At 55.9% G+C, this 19,500-nt stretch overlaps 2 protein-coding genes across 7 annotated transcripts in view; one reads left to right on the forward strand and one right to left on the reverse strand.

The window, feature by feature from the left end:
* The window catches only part of PFKFB2 (6-phosphofructo-2-kinase/fructose-2,6-biphosphatase 2), a 38,279-nt gene extending 19,953 nt beyond the window's left edge, over positions 1-18,326 (reverse strand). For 4 of the 6 annotated variants that reach the window (XM_068159620.1, XM_068159619.1, XM_068159617.1 and 1 more), the window contains exons 1-10: positions 8,605-8,762; positions 7,041-7,166; positions 6,824-6,920; positions 5,698-5,764; positions 5,469-5,543; positions 4,693-4,749; positions 4,086-4,210; positions 2,912-3,119; positions 1,684-1,830; positions 369-473 (exon numbers count right to left, since the gene is read on the reverse strand). In XM_068159620.1, coding sequence (XP_068015721.1) covers positions 369-473; positions 1,684-1,830; positions 2,912-3,119; positions 4,086-4,210; positions 4,693-4,749; positions 5,469-5,543; positions 5,698-5,764; positions 6,824-6,920; positions 7,041-7,166; positions 8,605-8,680 — 1,083 coding nt within the window. In that variant the 5' untranslated portion in view covers positions 8,681-8,762. Of the gene's footprint in view, positions 1-368; positions 474-1,683; positions 1,831-2,911; positions 3,120-4,085; positions 4,211-4,692; positions 4,750-5,468; positions 5,544-5,697; positions 5,765-6,823; positions 6,921-7,040; positions 7,167-8,604; positions 8,763-18,193 lie in introns of those variants that run through there. The other 2 variants (XM_068159622.1, XM_068159621.1) reach the window with 2 other exon arrangements.
* Positions 8,874-13,137, forward strand: YOD1 (YOD1 deubiquitinase). Its single transcript, XM_068159615.1, has 2 exons — positions 8,874-9,147; positions 9,696-13,137. Exons 1-2 carry the CDS (start codon positions 8,940-8,942, stop codon positions 10,400-10,402), a joined length of 915 nt encoding a protein of 304 aa, XP_068015716.1. The 5' UTR covers positions 8,874-8,939; the 3' UTR covers positions 10,403-13,137.
* Positions 18,327-19,500: the final 1,174 nt, after the last annotated feature.

A 19,500-nucleotide genomic window follows, 5' to 3' on the forward strand; every position in this document is an offset into this window, starting at 1 on the left:
GAGGGGAGCATCAAGGGACTTGGCAAAGGGGCCCAAAGAATGGAATGCAAGGCAGCATCTACACAGCACAATGAAGGAAGTCATAGATCATAGAATGGGTTGGAAGGGACCATAGAGATCATCCAGTGCCAAACCCCTGCCATGGGCAGGGACACCTCCCACCAGCCCAGGCTGCTCAAGGCCTCATCCAGCCTGGCCTTGGACACCTCCAGGGAGGGAGCATCCACAGCCTCCCTGGGCAACCTGTGCCAGTGTCTCCCCCACCCTCCACTGGAAAGAATTTCTTCCCCATCTCCAGACTTAATCTCCCCTCTTCCACCAGGGTTTATCCATGCTCCATCTTATTGTTACCCCCCAAGGGTCCTCACCTCACCTCCAGGGTAGCGATAAAGGTATTTCTCCTGATCCCTCAAGGCAAACTCCTCTGGGTACTTGGCTTCAATCTCTGCATAGGTCATTTCTTCACAGACCCCCTGAGGGAAGAAGGCCTTGTTACACCACACTTGGCTTCCCCACAGGGGCAAGGAGGAGACCAGAACAAGCAAGAGGCTGAGATCTGCAACCCCTTTGTGTGATGGCAATTGTAGGTAGCAGATGTGACACAGCCACATGCTCAGCATCTGTGCCAGCAGGGTGGTTTGAGGAGGAATCACAGAATGGCAGGGCTTGGAAGGGACCCCTGGAGACCATCCAGCCCAGCTCCCCTGCTGAAGCACCCACAGCAGCTTGCCCAGCATCACAATGGCCAGGGGGAGTTAAAAGCTCTCCAGAGAAGGAGACTCCACAACCTCTCTGGGCAGCCTGCTCCAGGCTTCCAGCACTCTTATACTAAGGAAGTTCCTGCTTAGATGGAACTTCCCATGTTCAAGTTTGTGCCCATCAGCTCTTGCCTTGGCACTGGAGACCACTGAGGAGCTGTTGGCTTCATTTCAAAGCCCCTCTTTGCCAGAGATGAAAGCAAGCCTTCATTTCCACACCATCAGCCCTGCACTTTCTTTTGCCTGAGCAGCAACTTCTGTCCCCCCAAGATGATGTGACAAATGACTGGGACTCTCCTGTGTCATTTTCTTCCTCCACACCAGCTGGCTATGTCCACAGCAAGGTCCAAGCAGCTCCAGTAAGCAGCTCCAGACACTGGCAGCCCTGTTGCAAACCATCCTAAACCTCAAGATGGAGTAGATGGACATAACCCATGTGCAGATGTGGGACTCTAGGGCAGGGTTTAGTGGCCATGGTGGTGGTGGGTTGATGATCACAGAATGGTTTGGGTTGGAAGGGACCTTAAGGATCATCCAGTGCCAAGCCCCTGCCATGGGCAGGGACACCTCCCACCAGCCCAGCTTGCTCAAGGCCTCATTCAGCCTGGCCTTGAACACCTCCAGGGAGGAGGCAGCCACAGCCTCCCTGGGCAACCTGTGCCAGTGTCTCCCCACCCTCACTGGAAAGAGTTTCTTCCTAACCTCCAGTCTGAATCTACCCCACACACACTTCAAATCTTAGAGGTCTTTGCCCACCTTAGCAATTTTATGACTCCCAACATGGATGCAGCTCCTGGGAAGGGAGGTTCCAAGGGGAGCCCAGGAAATGAAACAGGAAAGAGTCCATTCTACAGGGATGCATTGGAAGCCTTTAGCTTCTCTAGGTGGACAGCAATGGTTAAAGCCAAGCAGCATTTCCACTCACAGCATCAATCTCATTGAGAATCTTCCACTGCTCATATGTCACCCCCAAGGACTCAGCTGTCTGGATTGTCCTCTTCAGCTGGCTGGTCCACACCTTCAGATCAACAATTTCCTGCTCCTCAATGAACTTCTTCAGTGCCTGAGCAAACTGGGGAGGGAACAAAACAGCCCAACAAAAATACAGCAGCCACCCAAACAAGGCCAGGGGAGGCCTGGAGGGAGCAGGGAGCTGCTGCCACCTCTAAAAGCATCACTTCAAGGGCTGTGGCTGTCACAGCAGGGTCCAGCTGCCAGCCCCCTGGCAGGAGCAGGGATGCAGAGGGCCCAGGTGTTTCCCCCTCTGGGCACACCAAGTGTGGTGGTTTTAGGCTATGCCTTTAAAGTTTTCCCACAGATCTTGAGCAGAAAGTGGTGGAATGTAAATAAATCACTGCTGGGTGGAAAAAGGACAACAATGGCAGCTCTAAACAATCCCACTGGGAAGTGCTCTACCATAGGAGTGAGTCTGGTAAATAATTTCTCCCTCTTCTGGGCTCTGGGAGAGATTAATTTGCTTCTGCTTGACCTTGGCTGCATTGCTTTGGCTAAGTCTAACATCTCTGCTTCTTCCTCTTGTCCCTTTTATGTACAGGGGTGTGAGGAGGGAAGGGCAGGGAGGGAGAAGCCATTAGCTTCCCCTGATCTTTGACCAGGAGGGGTCCTTGTGCTGTTCATTAATTGTAAAGAAGGTCTCCCCTGAGCCTCCTCTTCTCCAGGCTAAGCAACCCCAGCTCCCTCAGCCTCTCCTCCCAGGGCTGTGCTCCAGACCTCTCCCCAGCTTTGTTGCTCTTCTCTGGACACATTCAAGTCTCTCAATGTCCTTAAACTGAGGAGCCCAGAACTGGACACAGGACTCAAGGTGTGGCCAGAGCAGTGCTGAGCACAGGGCAGGATGACCTCCCTGCTCCTGCTGGCCACACTGTTCCTGATGCAGGCCAGGATGCCCTTGGCCTTCTTGGCCACCTGGGCACACTGCAGGCTCATGTTCAGCTGCTGCCAACCACTACCCCCAGGTCTGTCTCTGCCTGGCTGCTCTCAGCCACTCTGCCCCCAGCCTGTAGCACTGCCTGGGGTTGGTGTGGCCAAAGTGCAGCTCCTGGCACTGGGACTTGTTGAAACCCCTCCCCAGCTTTGCTGCCCTTGAGCAGCTCCCATGCCAGCAAGCCAGGCTGGTGCTGCCAAGCACATACCTGCTTCCCACGGGGGGACAGGCCAGAGTCTCCCCCAATCTTGCCAAGGAGGTTGTAGTCGCTCTCGCCGTGCCGGCAGAGGTAGATGGTTCGTGGCTGGACGTGGATGTTCATCAGGTAATAGACAATTTTACTCTGGATGTAATCCTGGACTCTGTTGACCAGGAACCTCTGTCCCACATTGATCACTTTGATGAAGGAAAGATCTCTGGAGTCAACAGAGAAAGAGCCACAAGAGGCTGGTTGGTAAAAGGGAAGCAGCTGCGGGCGGCGGCTGGCTCCCCAGCCTCCAGCACAGGCAGCAGCTCTGCTACTGGGGTGCTCCAGCAAGGCTGAAGGGAAGACCTCAGCCTGGGTTTGAAGGAGGAGCTGCTGCATTACAGATTCACAGCTGGCATCAGGTTGGAAGGGAAACCTCAAAGGTCATCGTGTCGGCAGGGACACCTCTGACTAGAGCAGGCTGCACAGGGCCACAGCAAGTCTGGTCCTGAAGGTCTCCAGGGCCTCAACCACATCCCTGGGCAACCTGGTCCAGTGTTTCACCACCCCAGTTGTGCAGAGCTTCCTCCTGATGTCCAGCCTAACTCTCTCCTGCTGCAGTTTCAAACCCTTGCTCCTCATCCTGTCCCCACACTCTCTCCTGCTGCAGTGCTGTCCCCACTTTCTCCTGCTCCAGTTTCAAACCCTTGCTCCTCATCCTGTCCCCACACTCTCTCCTGCTGCAGTGCTGTCCCCACTTTCTCCTGCTCCAGTTTCAAACCCTTGCTACTCATCCTGTCCCCACTTTCTCCTGCTCCAGTTTCAAACCCTTGCCCCTCATCCTGTCACCACAGCCCCTTCTAACCAGTCCCTCCCCCCAGCCTTCCTGTAGATCCCCTTCAGACACTGAAATGCTGCTCCAAGATCTCCCTGGAGCCCTCTCCTCTCCAGACTGCACAGCCCCAGTTCTTTCAGCCCTGTGTTTGCAGGAGAGGTGCTCCTCCAGCCCTTTGATCATCTTCATTCATTCCACTGCAGTACACCACAGAAAAAGCCTTTCAAATCCCTTGGGATCCAAGGACACCACCTTCCCCCAAGCAACTGAGGGAGAGCAGAGGCTCTTTACAGCATGCTGAGCCACAGAACAGCAGCCACAAAGCAGCACAGGCAATGTGCAACCCAGGGCTTTGCTTACTTGTCATAAACATCAGGATCAAGAGGCTGGTAAGTGACCTTGTAGCACTCTATCCTCTTCAGGAAATCATCCATCACATTCTCCCTGTTTCTCTCTGGGTAGTCAGGGCTGGAAACCTTCACCTCCTGCTCCAACAGACAATGTTGCTTTGTGAGAGTTAAGCAAACTCCACTCAGGGACAAAAAGCAAAGACTGAAAGAGGTTATTCTTCCCTTCCCAAAGCAATAAGACACTCTGTAAAGCTGCCCTGTGGAAAAAAATCTGCTCCTGGAGAGGAAACAAAGGGCGGCTCTGAAGTGCTTGGCCCTGTGACAGGCACAGCTGGCTCACCCTGAGCCATGCCTGCCTTTTCCTCCACGAGGAGCCAGGCTTCAAGGTCACACATTCCTCAGCTTCCTTTCCTTTCCTTTCCACCACCGTCTGACCGAACTACCTGCGCCTCCAGCTGACAGAGCCCCACTGACAGACTCCCTGCTGCTCCTCCCCAAGGGGAAACCCAAGAGCAAGGCACTGCAAGCTGCTGCTGCTGTTACTGCTGCTGATGACCTTGCAGCAAGCCCCTGGAGCTGGCAGGGAGCAGCTGAGCCTGGCCAAGGTTGGCACGCACCAGGATGTTGGCAGCGATGACTTCCGGATCGTCGCAGACGGACTCCACGAAGAACACCTGGCAAGAAGCAGAGCAGGGTCAGGAACTTCAAGCCAAGAGCTCCTGCCCCCACAGAGGGGTGATGCCCCTCTTGGGATCACAGAATCAACAAGCTTGGAAGAGAGCTCAAAGCTCACCAAGTCCAACCTGGCACCACAGACCTCATGGCTAAACCATAGCACCAAGTGCCACATCCAATCCCCTCTTGAACACCTCCAGGGATGGGGACTCCACCACCTCCCTGGGCAGCACATTCCAGTGCCTAACAACTCTCTCTGGGAAGAGCTTTCTCCTCACCTCCAGCCTAAACCTCCCCTGGCACAGCTTGAGGCTGTGTTCTCTTGTTCTGGTGCTGGGTGCCTGGGAGAAGAGACCAACCCCCTCCTGGCTACAACCTCCCTGCAGGGAGTTGCAGAGAGCAAGAAGGTCTCCCCTGAGCCTCCTCTTCTCCAGGCTAAGCAACCCCAGCCCCCTCAGCCTCTCCTCACAGGGCTGTGCTCCAGACCCCTCCCCAGATTTGTTGCCCTTCTCTGGACACCTTCAAGTCTCTCAATGTCCTTCTTAAACTGAGGGGCCCAGAACTGGACACAGGACTCAAGGTGTGGATGTCACCCTTGAGGTGCCACAGCTCCTAAGTATCATAGTGTCATAGTATCAGTCAACGTTGGAAAGGACCACAAGGATCATCTAGTTCCAACCCCCCTGCCATGGGCAGGGACACCCCCCAGGAGCACTACCTTGAAAGCATTTTCTTTAGCAAAGCTCAAGATCAGGTCCCTCCTCTCCCGAGTCGTGTTGGTCGCATCAAACACCTGCCAGAGAATTAATGAGCAGCCATGAGAGGAGGGAGGGACTGGGATTACAATCAGGCTGTTCCCCACCACCAACCCCCCCTCCCAAACACTCCAGGCAGCTTGGAACTATCCAGGTGTAAACCCAGGTTGAAAAGTCCAGGGAAAGCCTTACAGCTATTTGCCCACACTCCTCCAGGAGATAAGCCTTCACATCTTGTAGAGCCACCAAGGCACACTGCCTGCAGGAGACAAAAGGGTGTTGTCAGGGGGGGATGTGTTCAGACAGCAAGGCTTGTGAACCACCACCACAGAGGGGTTTAAACACCTTCTCTCTCTGCTCACAGAGCACCCACCCCTGCATCCTTCCAAGAAGCTCAGCACAGATTGTAAGGCATCTGCACCCTTCCCCACTTCTGGAGTACTGTATCCAGGTCAGGCTTCCCAAGTCAGAGACAGGGAACTACTAGAGGGAGTCCAGAAAGGGCTATGAAGTTGCTGAGGGGCCTGGAGGATCTCTGAGGAGGAAAGGCTGAGAGACCTGGGGCTGCTGAGCCTGAGAGGGGATCTGATCGATACATAAAACCAGGGTGGAGGTAATGAGGATGGGGCTGGGCTTTGCTCAGTGGTGCCCAGAGACAGGACAAGAGGCAATGGGCACAAACTGGAACCCAGGAGGTTTTCCCTCGACCTTACAGAGAAAACTCTTTGCTGTGAGGATGCCCTGGAGCAGGCTGCCCACAGAGGTTGTGGAGTCTCCTTCTCTGGAGAGCTTCCAAAGCCACCTGACCATTGTGATGCTGGGCAAGCTGCTGCGGGTGCCCCTGCTCCAGCAGGGAGGTTGGCCTGGAGGATCAAGCTGGGTGTTTAAGAGCAGGCTGGATGAGGCTCTGGCCAGGCTGATCTAGTGTAGGGTGTCCCTGCCCATGGCAGTGGGGTTGGAACTAGATGATCCGTGTGGACCCTTCCAACCCAGAATGAAACTATGAAACTATCTCCAGAGGCCCCTTCCAAACTCACCATGCTGGGATTCTGTGTGGATCTACAAGCTGGATCTACCACTGGGTACTCACAGCCCCTGCACTCCATCACCCTGAAGTTAGCTGAGCTCCCAGGCACAGCCCCTCGGGCAGGATCCCTGCGGGGCTCCCTTATCACCTCATCCTCCCCTGGTTTCATGGGGCTTAAACCTTCTTTTGTGCTCCTCAAACGGTCTTTTGTGCTCCTCAAGAGAAGCTGCCAAGACCTGAGCCTAAGCAGACCACCCTGGCTCACCTCAGCACCCCCTGCCCTCGACTCACTTGCGGATTTCCATGGCCTCTTTGTTGTCGTGCCTGAAGAACTCGTAGGACTTGTAAGACTTGACGGCTTCCCGGCGATACACTCCTAAATTAAACACTTCACACACACAAAAGAGGAGCAACGTGAGGCTGATGGCATCTCACAGCCACGTCTCAGCGCCCTTCCAGCACACCCTGGGGCCAGCTGGTGCCCTCACACACACCCCACCCCCCCCACCTTTGGTGGGCACCCCAATCCAGTTGAGGTAGCGGGTGAGCTTCTTGGACACGTAGGTCTTGCCCCGGGCAGGCAGGCCGATCATGACAATCATAGTCGGGGAGTTGGTCATGTAGGAGGCCCATGCTGCAAAACAAAGGAATAAACACATTAATACCACCCCAGGAGCATCAAAGAGCAGCTGGGAGCAAAGAGGTGAGCCCCAGGTCAAAGCCCTGCTCCGTGTTCCTGAACAGGACAGACGGACTCCGTGCATCCCATAGAGGTCTCCAGGCAGAGCTTAATTTCAGGACTTAAAGGGGGGGGTCTCTAAGAAAGATGGGGACAGACTTTATAGCAGGGCCTGCTGTGACAAGGCAAAGGGTGATGGTGTTAAGCTAAAAGAGGGAGATTGAGACTAACTGGAATTGGTTAGCCTGGAAGAAAGGAGGCTAAGGAGAAACTTTCTGGCTCTCTACGACTCCCTAAAAGGAGATTGGAGTGAGGTGGGGGTTGGCCTCTTCTTCCCAGTATTAAGAAAGAGAGAAAATGTCCTCAAGTTGCAACAGGGGAGGCTTGGACTGGATATAAAGAACAATTTCTTTTCAGCAAGGGGTGGTCAGGCACTGGAAGAGGCTGCCCAGGGAGGTGGCAGGGTCACTGTCCCTGGAGTGTTCAAGCAATGTATGGCCATGGTGGTGCTGGGTTGGATGGTTTGGGTTTATGATCTTAGAGATCTTCTTCCAACCAAAGTGTTTCTACGATTCTAGATTGAAGGCAGCAGTGTTGGATGCCGAGGGTCGTGAAGACCCTGCCCCGTGCTGCCCAGGTTGGTGGGAGATGCCCCATCCCCGGAATCACTGCAGGTCAGGTTGTTTGGTGCTCTGAGCAGCCTGGCCTGGGTGCAACGTCCCTGCCGACGGCAGAAGGAAGAGTTTAAAGGTCTCTTTCCACCCATGCCAGCCGTCGATTCCAGGCTGCTGGGCTCGCTCCCGTGTCCTCGCAACGATCAGCCGGTGGCCGTGCGCTCCGCGGTCTCCCGGGCGCTGGTCAATGGTGCGGATCAGCCCCGCTGTGCCTAATGGGGCTGGCACTCAGCTTTCAGCCCGGGCAATATTTACCGCCCGGGCCGGAGCTGCCAAGGGCACCGGAAAGATGCTTTTAACAAAACGGTCACGTTCTGTCCGCCAGCTGCCAAAGCGACCCGGGGACCAGGCGGGGAGAGGCGGGTTTGGGGGGCAGGAAAAGCCCCGTTTGGGGCTAACCACGGCACCCAGGGGTTAGAAACGTGAGACGGGTGGGGGATGCGCGCCGCCGGGCAGCCGGGGAAAGCGGCGGGAAGGGCTCGCCGGGGTCGGTCCCGGTCATCAAGGGCACAGAGGCGGACACGAAGAAGAGGGGACACCAGAAGGGCGGCCCCGCGCAGGATGGAAACGCGTTTAACACGAGGAACCGTGCTATTTTAAGCGGCACAAGCAGCACGCCCCCCGCTAAACCGCTATTTTGTTTTTTCCCTTAAATATAGCAAACACCCGCAAACACCCTCCAACCCCCCTCTCGCTCCTCCCAGGCCGAGGTTACTCACAGCACTGCTTATCGCCGCCGCGCAGCGCCCCGGCCCTACCCCGCGGGGGGCCGCCGTGCCGGGGCTCCGCCGACATGGCTCCGGGCCGCCGCGCCACATGCAAATCATATGCAAATCACACCGGCCCCGCATGCAAATGAACGCCGAGCGCCGTGACGTCAGATTCGCTCCTCCACCTTCCCCGCCGTTGCCTACGCGCTGACTGGCTGCAGCCCAGCCAATGGTGGAGCGCAGCGAGCATCTCGCGAGAGCGGGCGGGAGCGGAAGCGGCTCCCCGTCCGTGGCGGTGGAAGAAGAAGAGGAGGAGGCGGCGGCGCGGGGCGGCCCCGCCGAGGATGCTGCGGCTGCGCTGCAAGGCCCGCAGCGGCACCCACCCGCTGCCCGGCCTCACGGCCCACTCCCGCCTCCGCGACATGCAGGCAGCCCTGGCTGCCCTCACTGGCGTCCCCGCCACGGCTCAGCGCCTCCTGCTGGGTTTCCCGCCGCGGAGCCTGGACCTCAGCGACGGCGAGAGGAGGCTCGGTGACCTCGGGATCCACTCGGGTGAGGGCCGAGCAGCAGTCTCGGGCCTGCGCCATCGGGGGTGGGTACTGGCGCCAGCGCTTTATGGCCTCTGCTGCTCCGCCGGCTGCAATTAACTTAATTAAAGGAGGCTGCGGCCCAGCACGCCCCTCACCAGGCGGCTGCCGGGCCGGTTCTTCCTGGGGGGAGCTGTCAACACCCGGCTCGGGAGCACTTCCTGCTCGCCACTAGCGCCGCTGGTGATTCTGGTGCGTCCCGGGGGGTCCGGAGACGTAAGGACGGGGCTGGAGGAGGCAGGGACTTGGGGACACTCCAGGTGAGTACACCGGAGCCCAGCGCTTGGCCAGCGAGGTGCTACCGGCTGTCGTGGCCGAGGCTGTTTCCCGTCAGGATACTGTGCCGCTGGGGGCTGGACTGGATGACCTTAAAAGGTCCCTTCCAACCTAGTGCGTGCCGTGATTCTAGGCAGAGAGGCGCCACCTCCGCGTGGCTCCGTTGGAGGGGGCGGCAGCATCTTTAACCCTCAGCTGCACGTCCCCCTCAGTTCTCCCTCCTGCCGTGTTTGACAGGCGACACTCTGATCGTTGAGGAGGACGCTTCCAAGCCCAAGCCGGACTCGCCCGTAGTCGCCAAGAGAGCGATGTCTCACTCGCTGAGGGAGGCTGTGCCCGTGCTGGCCAGGAGGGTCGTGCCGGCAGACAACTCCTGCCTCTTCACCAGCGTGTACTACGTGGTGGAGGGAGGCGTCTACGACCCGGGCTGCGCCCCGGAGATGCGCAGCCTCATCGCCCAGATCGTCGCCAGCGACCCCGAGTCCTACTGCGAGGCCGTGCTGGGGAAGACCAACAGGGAATACTGTGACTGGATCAGGAAAGAAGAGACCTGGGGAGGAGCCATCGAGGTGTCCATCCTCTCCAAGTTCTACCAGTGCGAGATCTGCGTGGTGGACACCCAGACCGTCCGCATCGACCGCTTCGGGGAGGACGCCGGCTACGCCAAGAGAGTGCTCCTCATCTACGACGGCATCCACTACGACCCCCTGGAGAGGAGGATCCCCGACACGGACATTCCTCCCCAGACCATCTTCTCCGCCGCCGACGACGTCGTCCTGGCGCAGGCCCTGGAGCTGGCCGACGAAGCCAGGAGGAAGAGGCAGTTCACCGACGTCAACCACTTCACGCTGAGGTGCATGGTGTGCCAGAAGGGACTGACCGGGCAAGCGGAAGCCAGGGAGCACGCCAAGGAGACTGGGCACACCAACTTTGGGGAGGTGTGACGCCTGCACGAGGATGGTTGCTTCCACTACCTCACCGCCCCGGGAGCAGCTCCCGGGGTGTCCCGATAAGCTGTACTACGTAACCCCACAGTTCCGTTCGCCGAGGCTTGGGAAGCGAGTTAAGGGCCGGCCCGGACACGCAGCTTGGCTCTGGCTGAGGACTCTGCTGGTGGGTCTCACATAGGAATCTCCTCGCATGCTGATCTCTAGGACTTGGGCAGGTGGTTGGTTGGTGCTGGCAGCTGAACGCTTGGTGGCTTGAAAGAGCCTCCCCCCCCCTTTGCGGGCATCGTCTGCAGCAGAGACACAAACCCCCCGGGGTGGGGGGATGGCTCCTTCCAGCCCAGCCTCTAGAAGCTGCTTCCTTCCAGCCCAGCCTCTAGAAGCTGCTTCCTTCCAGCCCAGCCTCTAGAAGCTGCTGAATTCTTCTCTCTTGTGCTCTGCTCTCAGGGCAAGCTAAAGGGTTGGGAAACTCAACATCTCAGCTTTGCTTATCCTAAGAGTCAGACTCTGCTCACACAGGGGAGGGGAACTGCTCAGTGGGTGTCATAGGAAGAGCCTCTCCAGAGCTGCCCTGTTGCCAGCAGGAGCAGACTGTGGTGTTTGTGTGAAGTCCTGGCTTTAGAGAAAGAAATGGCCTCTAAGCTTTAAGGTAGCCTCCTTTAAATGACTAAGTAGGTGGTTAAGTGTTGAATAAAACTTACTAATCCTCTTGTTAGGTAGTTTTTAGTTGCTTGAGAAAATAACTTATCATCACCCCCTTCCCCTTCTCCCCCCCCAGGTGTTTACACTGCATCAGAACCTTGGCATGTGTCTTGAAATACTTTTAGGTTCTTTTTCATCATGGTAGCTGAAATTCTGGCTGGGGCAAGGGGGGAGGAAATGAAGAGCAATTAGGGAAATGCCTTGGTTTGCATCTTTGAAGTAGCTTTTTAGGCAGCCTTGATTGGGGTTAGAGCTGCTCCCTCCCAGCCCCAGGTGTCACTAAGCTGTACCAGATTCCAGGTACTGTAAGTTAGCACTTTTTTAAGGTCTAGTTCTCACTCTTGGCTGATCAAAAACCCAGAGGCTTGTCCTGTCTTAAGAGGGACACAGGAATCCTCCCCTCTCAGAAGGGAGGCTTCCAGGTTTCTTCATCTGCATTCTGCCTTAATGTGTTGGATTTGTCACCGGTGACTGTTCAGTGGCGAGACTTTTAACTCTGATAATGAAGGGTGCTGTTGAAGTTTCAAGACACACACACACACACACACACTCACAAATAAGCTGCCTGAGCTGCCCTACTTCTCCTGCTCTTGGGTAGCAGGGAAGTTGGAAACTGGTTTAGTTCTCTCCTACCTCCCAGGGGGTTTTGTGAGGCTTAACCAGAAGTGCTTTTGAGGTGTTTGGTGGAGAGGTGCTGAAAAGGTGAATATTGCTGCAGGGGGTTTTAGATTGGTTTGGGGGGTTCCCCCCACCACCACCCCCTCTTTGAAATGCCTGCACCACAGACTTGATTTCACTGCATTTTAAGACTCATTCTTAGCCTGCCATTTTGCTGTTGGCACTTTGGAGTCACCTTCCTTGCACTTGTCACAAACAGGGAGCAACAAAAAAACCCCCAACTACCACCCCCCATGCATCTGAGGCAGAAATAAATCCAAGTGGAACCTTGGAAGGATTTCCTTCATTCCTTAAGGCATCTGGGCTGGGAAAAGAAACAGCCAACTAACAAAACCCCAGCCAAAAAAACCTTCTTTCACTGAAGTTCTCAGCAGAAGCTCCCTGGAAAGATCCAGGAGGGGATCTTACTGAGGAAGGAACATAATTACCTAAGTGCTTTGCTGACTTGAGACTTGAAGTATAAGGAACAGAATCACTAAGGAGCACTGTGGACCAGGTTGCTTTTGCATTCAGTATTAAACCAGACATAAAGCACTGCTGGGAGCTTGCCTCTAGAGCCACTTAGCTCCCAGGTCTTCAATCCTGCTTTGCTTTTAGCCTGTCATTAGTGGGGGAGGTGGGGAGGAGGGAAACTCCACCAGCTAAACCACCCCACCAGCTAAACCACCCCACCAGCTAAACCACCCCACCATTAAAAGCCACCCTCTAGAAGCTGCTGCTTAGAAACCTAAAGGAATAGCTGACAGCTCAAAGGGACTTGAAGATCACACTGTGCTAGAGCTGCTTGAGGTGAAATCCTGGCTAGGAGTGGGGGCAAGAAGCTGTCAACCCCGAGTGGTGCTCTCAGCTCTCACACCGGAGGGGTTCCAAGCCACCACCTCAGGCAGGGAGCTGATCCTCCACTCCACCATTTAGCCAGCTGGAGGGAAGGGAAAAAAAATGGATATAAACTAAAAAACCTACCTCAGAGAAGGGGGATGAGGTGCCTGGGGTTGGGGTGGCTTTGGAACAGGAGGGGAAGAGAAGTGTTTCTTGTCTGCCCTGTGTGCAAACGCGTTGGCTGCGGGGAGCAAGCCTCAGCTGTTAGCCCTGGAGCCTGGATGGATGTCTGGAGGTGGGTAACAGGAGCAAGACAACAACAAAAGGATCTCTTTCAGGGGGTGTTTCTCACTTGAGGTGGTGTTAAGGTTAGGTTTGTTTAACCCAGAGTGTTTAGCTTTGCTGTGCCAGGCTTGCATAGGGGATGGGCTAAGGGAGAAGCAGCTCCGCTGGAGGGAAGATGTGTTTGTATCACTGCTTGGTGTCTTCTTTTGTTGCCTAGGAAATAAAGACTCTTTGGGTAAAAACTGGCACCTGAACTGCTGCACTTCATCCTTGGGGGGTTGCTGCTGGAAGTCATCCCTGGGGAAACCCCTGGGGGAGGTTGCTGCTGGAAGTCATCCATGGGGAAACCCTTGGGGGGGTTGCTGCTGGAAGTCATCCCTGGGGAAACCCTTGGGGGGGTTGCTGCTGGAAGTCATCCTTGGGGAAACCCTTGGGGAGGTTGCTGATGGAAGTCATCCCTGGGGAGTTTCACAGCACCTTAGGGGTTGGAAGGGACCTCTGGAGACCTTGGAGCTGCTGCCCTAACTCATCCTTGGGGAGGTTCACAGCACCTTAAGGGTTGGAAGGGACCTCTGGAGACCTTGGAGCTGCTGTAACTCATCCTTGGGGAGGTTCACAGCACCTTAAGGGTTGGAAGGGACCTCTGGAGATCTTGGAGCTGCTGTAACTCATCCCTGGGGAGGTTCACAGGACCTTAGGGGTTGGAAGGGACCTCTGGAGACCTTGGAGCTGCTGCTCTAACTCATCCTTGGGGAGGTTCACAGCACCTTAGAAGTTGGAAGGGACCTCTGGAGATCTTGGAGCTGCTGCTCTAACTCATCCTTGGGGAGGTTGATGCTGGAAGCCATCCTTGGGGAAACCCTTGGGGAGGTTCACAGGACCTTAGGGGTTGGAAGGGACCTCTGGAGATCTTTGAGCTGCTGCTCTAACTCATCCTTGGGGAGGTTGCTGCTGTTACACCCTGACCCAACTATCCAAGGCCAAAGAACTTTTGGTGCTGACCTCGAGCCAAAAGAAAGCCAACTTTGTGTGGTTCTCCTAAACTCTGCCAAACAAAACATTGGAAGTGAAGAGATGGAGACCTTTAAAGGACTGCTCCCTTGTTTTAAAGGTTAGGAAGGGGTTAGTACCTCCTGGTGGGGAGGGTTGGTTAGTACTTTATTACCAACCCTTAAGGATGGAATCATCACCAAAATAGCCTCTTGGTACCAGTCCATTAGGACAGGCTGTGGGACAAGCTGAGGCACTGGCAGGGAAGTGTCACCTGTCCAAACCAGTCCCCAAAGCCCTGAAGGGACAGATTGTGTCCTTTGTCATTACTCTTCTTCCCTTAGAAATGGGCATTCAACTCCTTGCTGGGTGACTGACCTGCACCAAAGTGCTTCAGTGGCCCCTGGGAATGAAAACTGCTGCCTTGGGGATGTGCTTGGGAAAGCAAGAGGACACAGTCTCAAGCTGTGCCAGGGGAGGTTTAGGCTGGAGGTGAGGAAGAAATTCTTCCCAGAGAGAGAGATTGGCCATGGGAATGTGCTGCCCAGGCTGGTGCTGGAGTCTCCATCACTGGAGGTGTTCAGGAGGGGATTGGATGTGGCACTTGGAGCCAGGGGTTGGTTAGTCAGGAGGTGTTGGGTGATAGGTTGGACTAGATGATCTCAAAGGTCTTTTCCAACCTATTCTATTCTATTCCATTCCATCCCATGCCATCCCATTTGCTCTTCCTTACTTCTGAGGAGGCAGCAGCAGGGGAAAGGCAGAGGGGGGCAGCAGCAGGGGAAAGGCAGGCAGAGGGGGGCAGCAGCAGGGGAAAGGCAGGCAGAGGGGGGCAGCAGCAGGGGAAAGGCAGGCAGAGGGGGGCAGCAGCAGGGGAAAGGCAGGCAGAGGGGGGCAGCAGCAGGGGAAAGGCAGGCAGAGGGGGGCAGCAGCAGGGGAAAGGCAGGCAGAGGGGGGCAGCAGCAGGGGAAAGGCAGGCAGAGGGGGGCAGCAGCAGGGGAAAGGCAGGCAGAGGGGGGCAGCAGCAGGGGAAAGGCAGGCAGAGGGGGGCAGCAGCAGGGGAAAGGCAGGCAGAGGGGGGCAGCAGCAGGGGAAAGGCAGGCAGAGGGGGGCAGCAGCAGGGGAAAGGCAGGCAGAGGGGGGCAGCAGCAGGGGAAAGGCAGGCAGAGGGGGGCAGCAGCAGGGGAAAGGCAGGCAGAGGGGGGCAGCAGCAGGGGAAAGGCAGGCAGAGGGGGGCAGCAGCAGGGGAAAGGCAGGCAGAGGGGGGGCAGCAGCAGGGGAAAGGCAGAGGGGCAGCAGGAGAAAATGCAGGATTTCTCTCCTGACAGCTTTAAACACAGCCCCCCAGGTGCTGCTGGCGTTCTGGTGTCCTCAGACTGCCTCACCACTGCTGAAGCATCTGTGTCAGGCAGATTGTGCTGCCCACAGCACAAACAGCATCAGAGAAGGGCTCTTGGCTCCTGCTCTGCACTCAGCCACCCCGGGTAAGCCCTGCAAACCTCTCCCTGGCAAGGAAGCTCTTTAATAAGGGGAGCAAAGGAAAGTTTTCAGCTTGCCATTTGGAAGATTACAGCTCCTCAATGGTACAAATTAACTGTCTGCCTGTGGTGGAGCTGGAGCTGGAGCTGTGCAGCCAGCTGTGAAACTGCCAGTGGGGGTCTGCTCTGCTCGGGGCTGGGCAGAAGAGAAAAGGACTTCAAATTGCTTTGAATCAATGCTGAGGTTTGCACTGCTCTGAGCCTGGGCAGCAGACTGCTCTCTGGATTAAAGAATGCAGCAGGAAAGGGAATAAAGCTGGGCTGTGCAAGATTGCACTGTCCTTGTCTAGTATGTGTAATTAAAGCCTTTGGGGGGGGGGAGTGTGTTACACCTGGAGAGCTGACTCCTTGCTTCTGCTGGGGAGTTAATGCTAACCAAGCTGTGGGAACAGAGCAGAGGATCACAGAATGGTTTGGGTTGGAAGGGACCTCAAAGCTCAGCCAATTCCAACCCCCCTGCCATGGGCAGGGACACCTCCCACCAGCCCAGGTTGCTCAAAGCCTCATCCAGCCTGGTCTTAACCCTTCCAGGGATGAGGCACCCACAGCCTCCCTGGGCAGCCTGTTCCCAGGTCTCACCACTCCCACAGTAAAGAACTTCCTAATGTCAAATCTGAATCTCCCCTGCTGTAGCTTCAAACCATTGCCCCTCATCCTAGCACTCCCAGCCCTTGTCTGAAGTCCCTCCCCAGCTCTCCTGTAGCCCCTTCAGGTACTGGAAGGCTGCCCTGGAGCTTTCTCCAGGCTGAATAGCCCCAGCTCCCTGTCTGCCCTCACAGCAGCAGTGCTCCAGCCCTCTGATCAGCTTCATGGCCTCCTCTGGACCTTCTCCAACAGTTCCACGTTATTCTTGTGTGAAGGACTCCAGACCTGCACACAGTACTGCAGGTGGGGTATCACCAGAGCAGAGCAGAGGGGCAGAGTCACCTCCCTTGACCTGCTGCCTGCTCTGCTTTTGATGCAGCCTGCTTGGTAACTATGCCTCTGCGGTTCTTGAGCCACCACATCTACACTTCACTCAGTGAAGATGATTTGGTTAGCAACAGAAGACTTCTTCCTAGTCACAGAATGGCTTAGGTAGGAAGGGACCTTAGAGATCATCCACTCCAACCTCCCTGCTCTGAGATCCCCCCCAGCTCTGTCCTTCTTCTCTGCAAAGCAGAGACAACAAATGGAGTTCTTTGCCCAGCTCCCAGGGAGATGAAGGGTTAATTATTTCTCTGTGTGTGTGTGTAACAGAGCTATTAACCACCCAATCTTTTGCATCATCCAACTGCACACACAATTTGGTCTAAGGAAAGTGTCCCACAGAGGCAAATAAACAGCCCTGCATGAGCAGGGATCTTATCAGTGACGCCCTTTGGATGAGTTTCCTCCGGGGCCAGGCCTGAATCATTTGTCTCCTTCTGTTTATGGACAGGGTGAGGCATGGCAGGTCTGTGAGCAAGCCAAAGTCCTCTCACAGCTTTCTGTAGCTTTCTCTGCATCATTTGACTCCTGGCATATGCTTCATGCCACAGATGTGAAATCACCTTTCAGTTTGGGTTGGAGCTGTTAAGTGTTTGGTGGAGGAAGAAGGGGAGGGGGGAAAAGAAGAGAGAAGAGGGAGAGGGAGAGGAGGGGGGAAAAGAAGAGAGAAGAGGGAGAGGGAGAGGGAGAGGAGGGGGGAAAAGAAGAGAGAAGAGGGAGAGGGAGAGGAGGGGGGAAAAGAAGAGAGAAGAGGGAGAGGGAGAGGGAGAGGAGGGGGGAAAAGAAGAGAGAAGAGGGAGAGGGAGAGGGAGAGGAGGGGGGAAAAGAAGAGAGAAGAGGGAGAGGGAGAGGAGGGGGGAAAAGAAGAGAGAAGAGGGAGAGGGAGAGGAGGGGGGAAAAGAAGAGAGAAGAGGGAGAGGGAGAGGAGGGGGGAAAAGAAGAGAGAAGAGGGAGAGGAGGGGGGAAGAAAAGAGAAGAGGGAGAGGAGGGGGGAAGAAAAGAGAAGAGGGAGAGGAGGGGGGAAGAGATGAGGGAACAGGTTCTTTGCAGGCAGCTGATCCAAAGAAGCTCAAAGCTTCTCCTAATGGATCATGACATCCACCTGACCTAGGCAGAGGCCTGCAGGCTGCAAACTCTTTCAGAAGAGAAGCCAAAAATCCCCAACAACAACAAAAAGACTGAGGGGGGATCCGATCAATGTTTATAAGCAGCTGGAGGGTGGAGGGCAGGAAGGAGGGGCCAGGCTCCTTCCAGGGGTGCCCTGTGATAGGATGAGGGGCCACAGACACAAACTGGAACCCAGGAAGCTCCACCTCAACGTGAGGAAAAGCTTCTTTGCTATGAGGATGCTGCAGCCCTGGAGCAGGCTGCCCAGAGAGGTTGTAGAGTTTCCTTCTCTGGAGGCTTTCAAGACTCATCTGGATGAGTTCCTGTGTGACCTGCCCTGGGTCATGCTGCTTTGGCTGGAGGGGTTGGACCCAATGATCTCCACAGGTCCCTTCCAACCCCTACCATTCTATGATTTGATTCTATTGAAGTCCTTGTGCTGCTGTCACACAGCTCTCAGGACACGTTTGCCCTCTCCTGGAGGACATCCCTGTCCTGCCCTCACCCTCACCGTGTTTGAATGTGCAATAAAATAATACCTCTGGGTTTAACTCCCTCCCTCTCTCAGTGCAAGCTCAGATCCAGGCACAGCTTGACTAAACCAGCACCAACCTGACCCTGTTTGCTGCACCAGCCAGCCACAACCCCAGCCAGCCACAACCCCAGCCAACCCTTCCAGAAGCATCAAGTCCTCACTCACCAGCTGCCACAACGCCTGGGCTGCTGCAGCGCTCCCGACGTGCCTCATTCCCATCCCTTCCCTCCTGCTGCAGGCCAGCAGGGCTGAGCTGGAGCTCCCAGGAGCTGCTGATTTGCTCTTCATGTTCCCTTTTGTAACAGCTCCCAGCGTGGGCTCAGCAGCCTCTCGCACTTCCTGGCTCATCTGCTTTCCGTCCATCCTGGCATGGCTTTAAATAACTGCTGCTTCCACTTCCCTGTTCTGGGTGACATGCTGCAACCCAGCCCGCTGCTGAATGAGAAGTAGAAATGATTAATGAACTAAAACAAGCCTTGGAGCACAAAAAAAACCGTGGAGGAAGCTGGGGGCTGCAGCAGGATTTCTGCTGGGGTGGGGTGGGGTTAATCAGGGAGGAGGAGCACCTGGCACAGCAGCAGATGGGGGTTGGGGGAGCAAGGGTTATCAGAGAGACAGCGGTGGCTTTGCCAGGGGGGATCCAAAAGGTGGGTAATTAGAGGTTCACAGATTGCATTGTGCTGGAAGGGACCCTCAAAGGTCATCTTGTCCAACCCCCCCTGCAGTCAGCAGGGATACCTCCAATTAATAACAAGCCACTGCAGCTCTTCCAGCTGCTTCTGCAGCATCACCTGGGCAGGTTTGGGTGCTGGGGGGGGTGGGGGTCGCTGTCACCCAGTGCTGGAGGTGGAACAACAGAGCTTTTTGTTCCCTTTCTCCTGGGGAGAGGCAGCAGAGGTGGACCCCTCCTGAAGGAAATGCCCCAGCAGCAGTTTTGGAGGGGTTGGTGTCAGGGAGGAGGGTGGTGAGGTAGGGTGGGATGGGTGTCTAGAGGGTTTGGGCTTTACCCAGGCTCTGGGACTCAATCCCTTTCGTGTCCAGCATTAGAGAGATCAGGACTGGACCTGCAGAAGGGCTCAGCACCCTCAGGAGGGGTGGAGGGGAGCTGCAGCCGGGCAGTAGGCACAGAACAAGCCCCAGAGCTGTGCACAGCCCCTTCCTCTAGCACAGAAACACAACTCCGAGCTGAAGCTTCCCTTCCAAAACGGCTCTCCCCCCCACTTCGTCTTCACAAGAATCTCTTCTCAGCACAGAGCAGCAGGTGGCAAACTTTGTGGCGTCTGGGAAAGCTTTGGCGATCTGCAAGTATCTGCCTGCTCCAGCACCAACCTGTGTTTAGAGCCTTCAGGAGCCCTGCGTGGAGGGAACCTCACCTTCCCCCAAACCACCTCGTAAAGCTCTTGTGGGGCAATGCCTGCAGCAGCCCAGGCTGCAAACACCCAGCCGAGGGTTTAATTAGTGTGTAGGAAGGT

Source organism: Melanerpes formicivorus, unplaced genomic scaffold, assembly GCF_026170545.1.
Source record: "Melanerpes formicivorus ecotype bairdi unplaced genomic scaffold, bMelFor1.0.p_v2 SCAF_46, whole genome shotgun sequence".
Taxonomy (NCBI): Eukaryota; Metazoa; Chordata; class Aves; order Piciformes; family Picidae; genus Melanerpes; species Melanerpes formicivorus.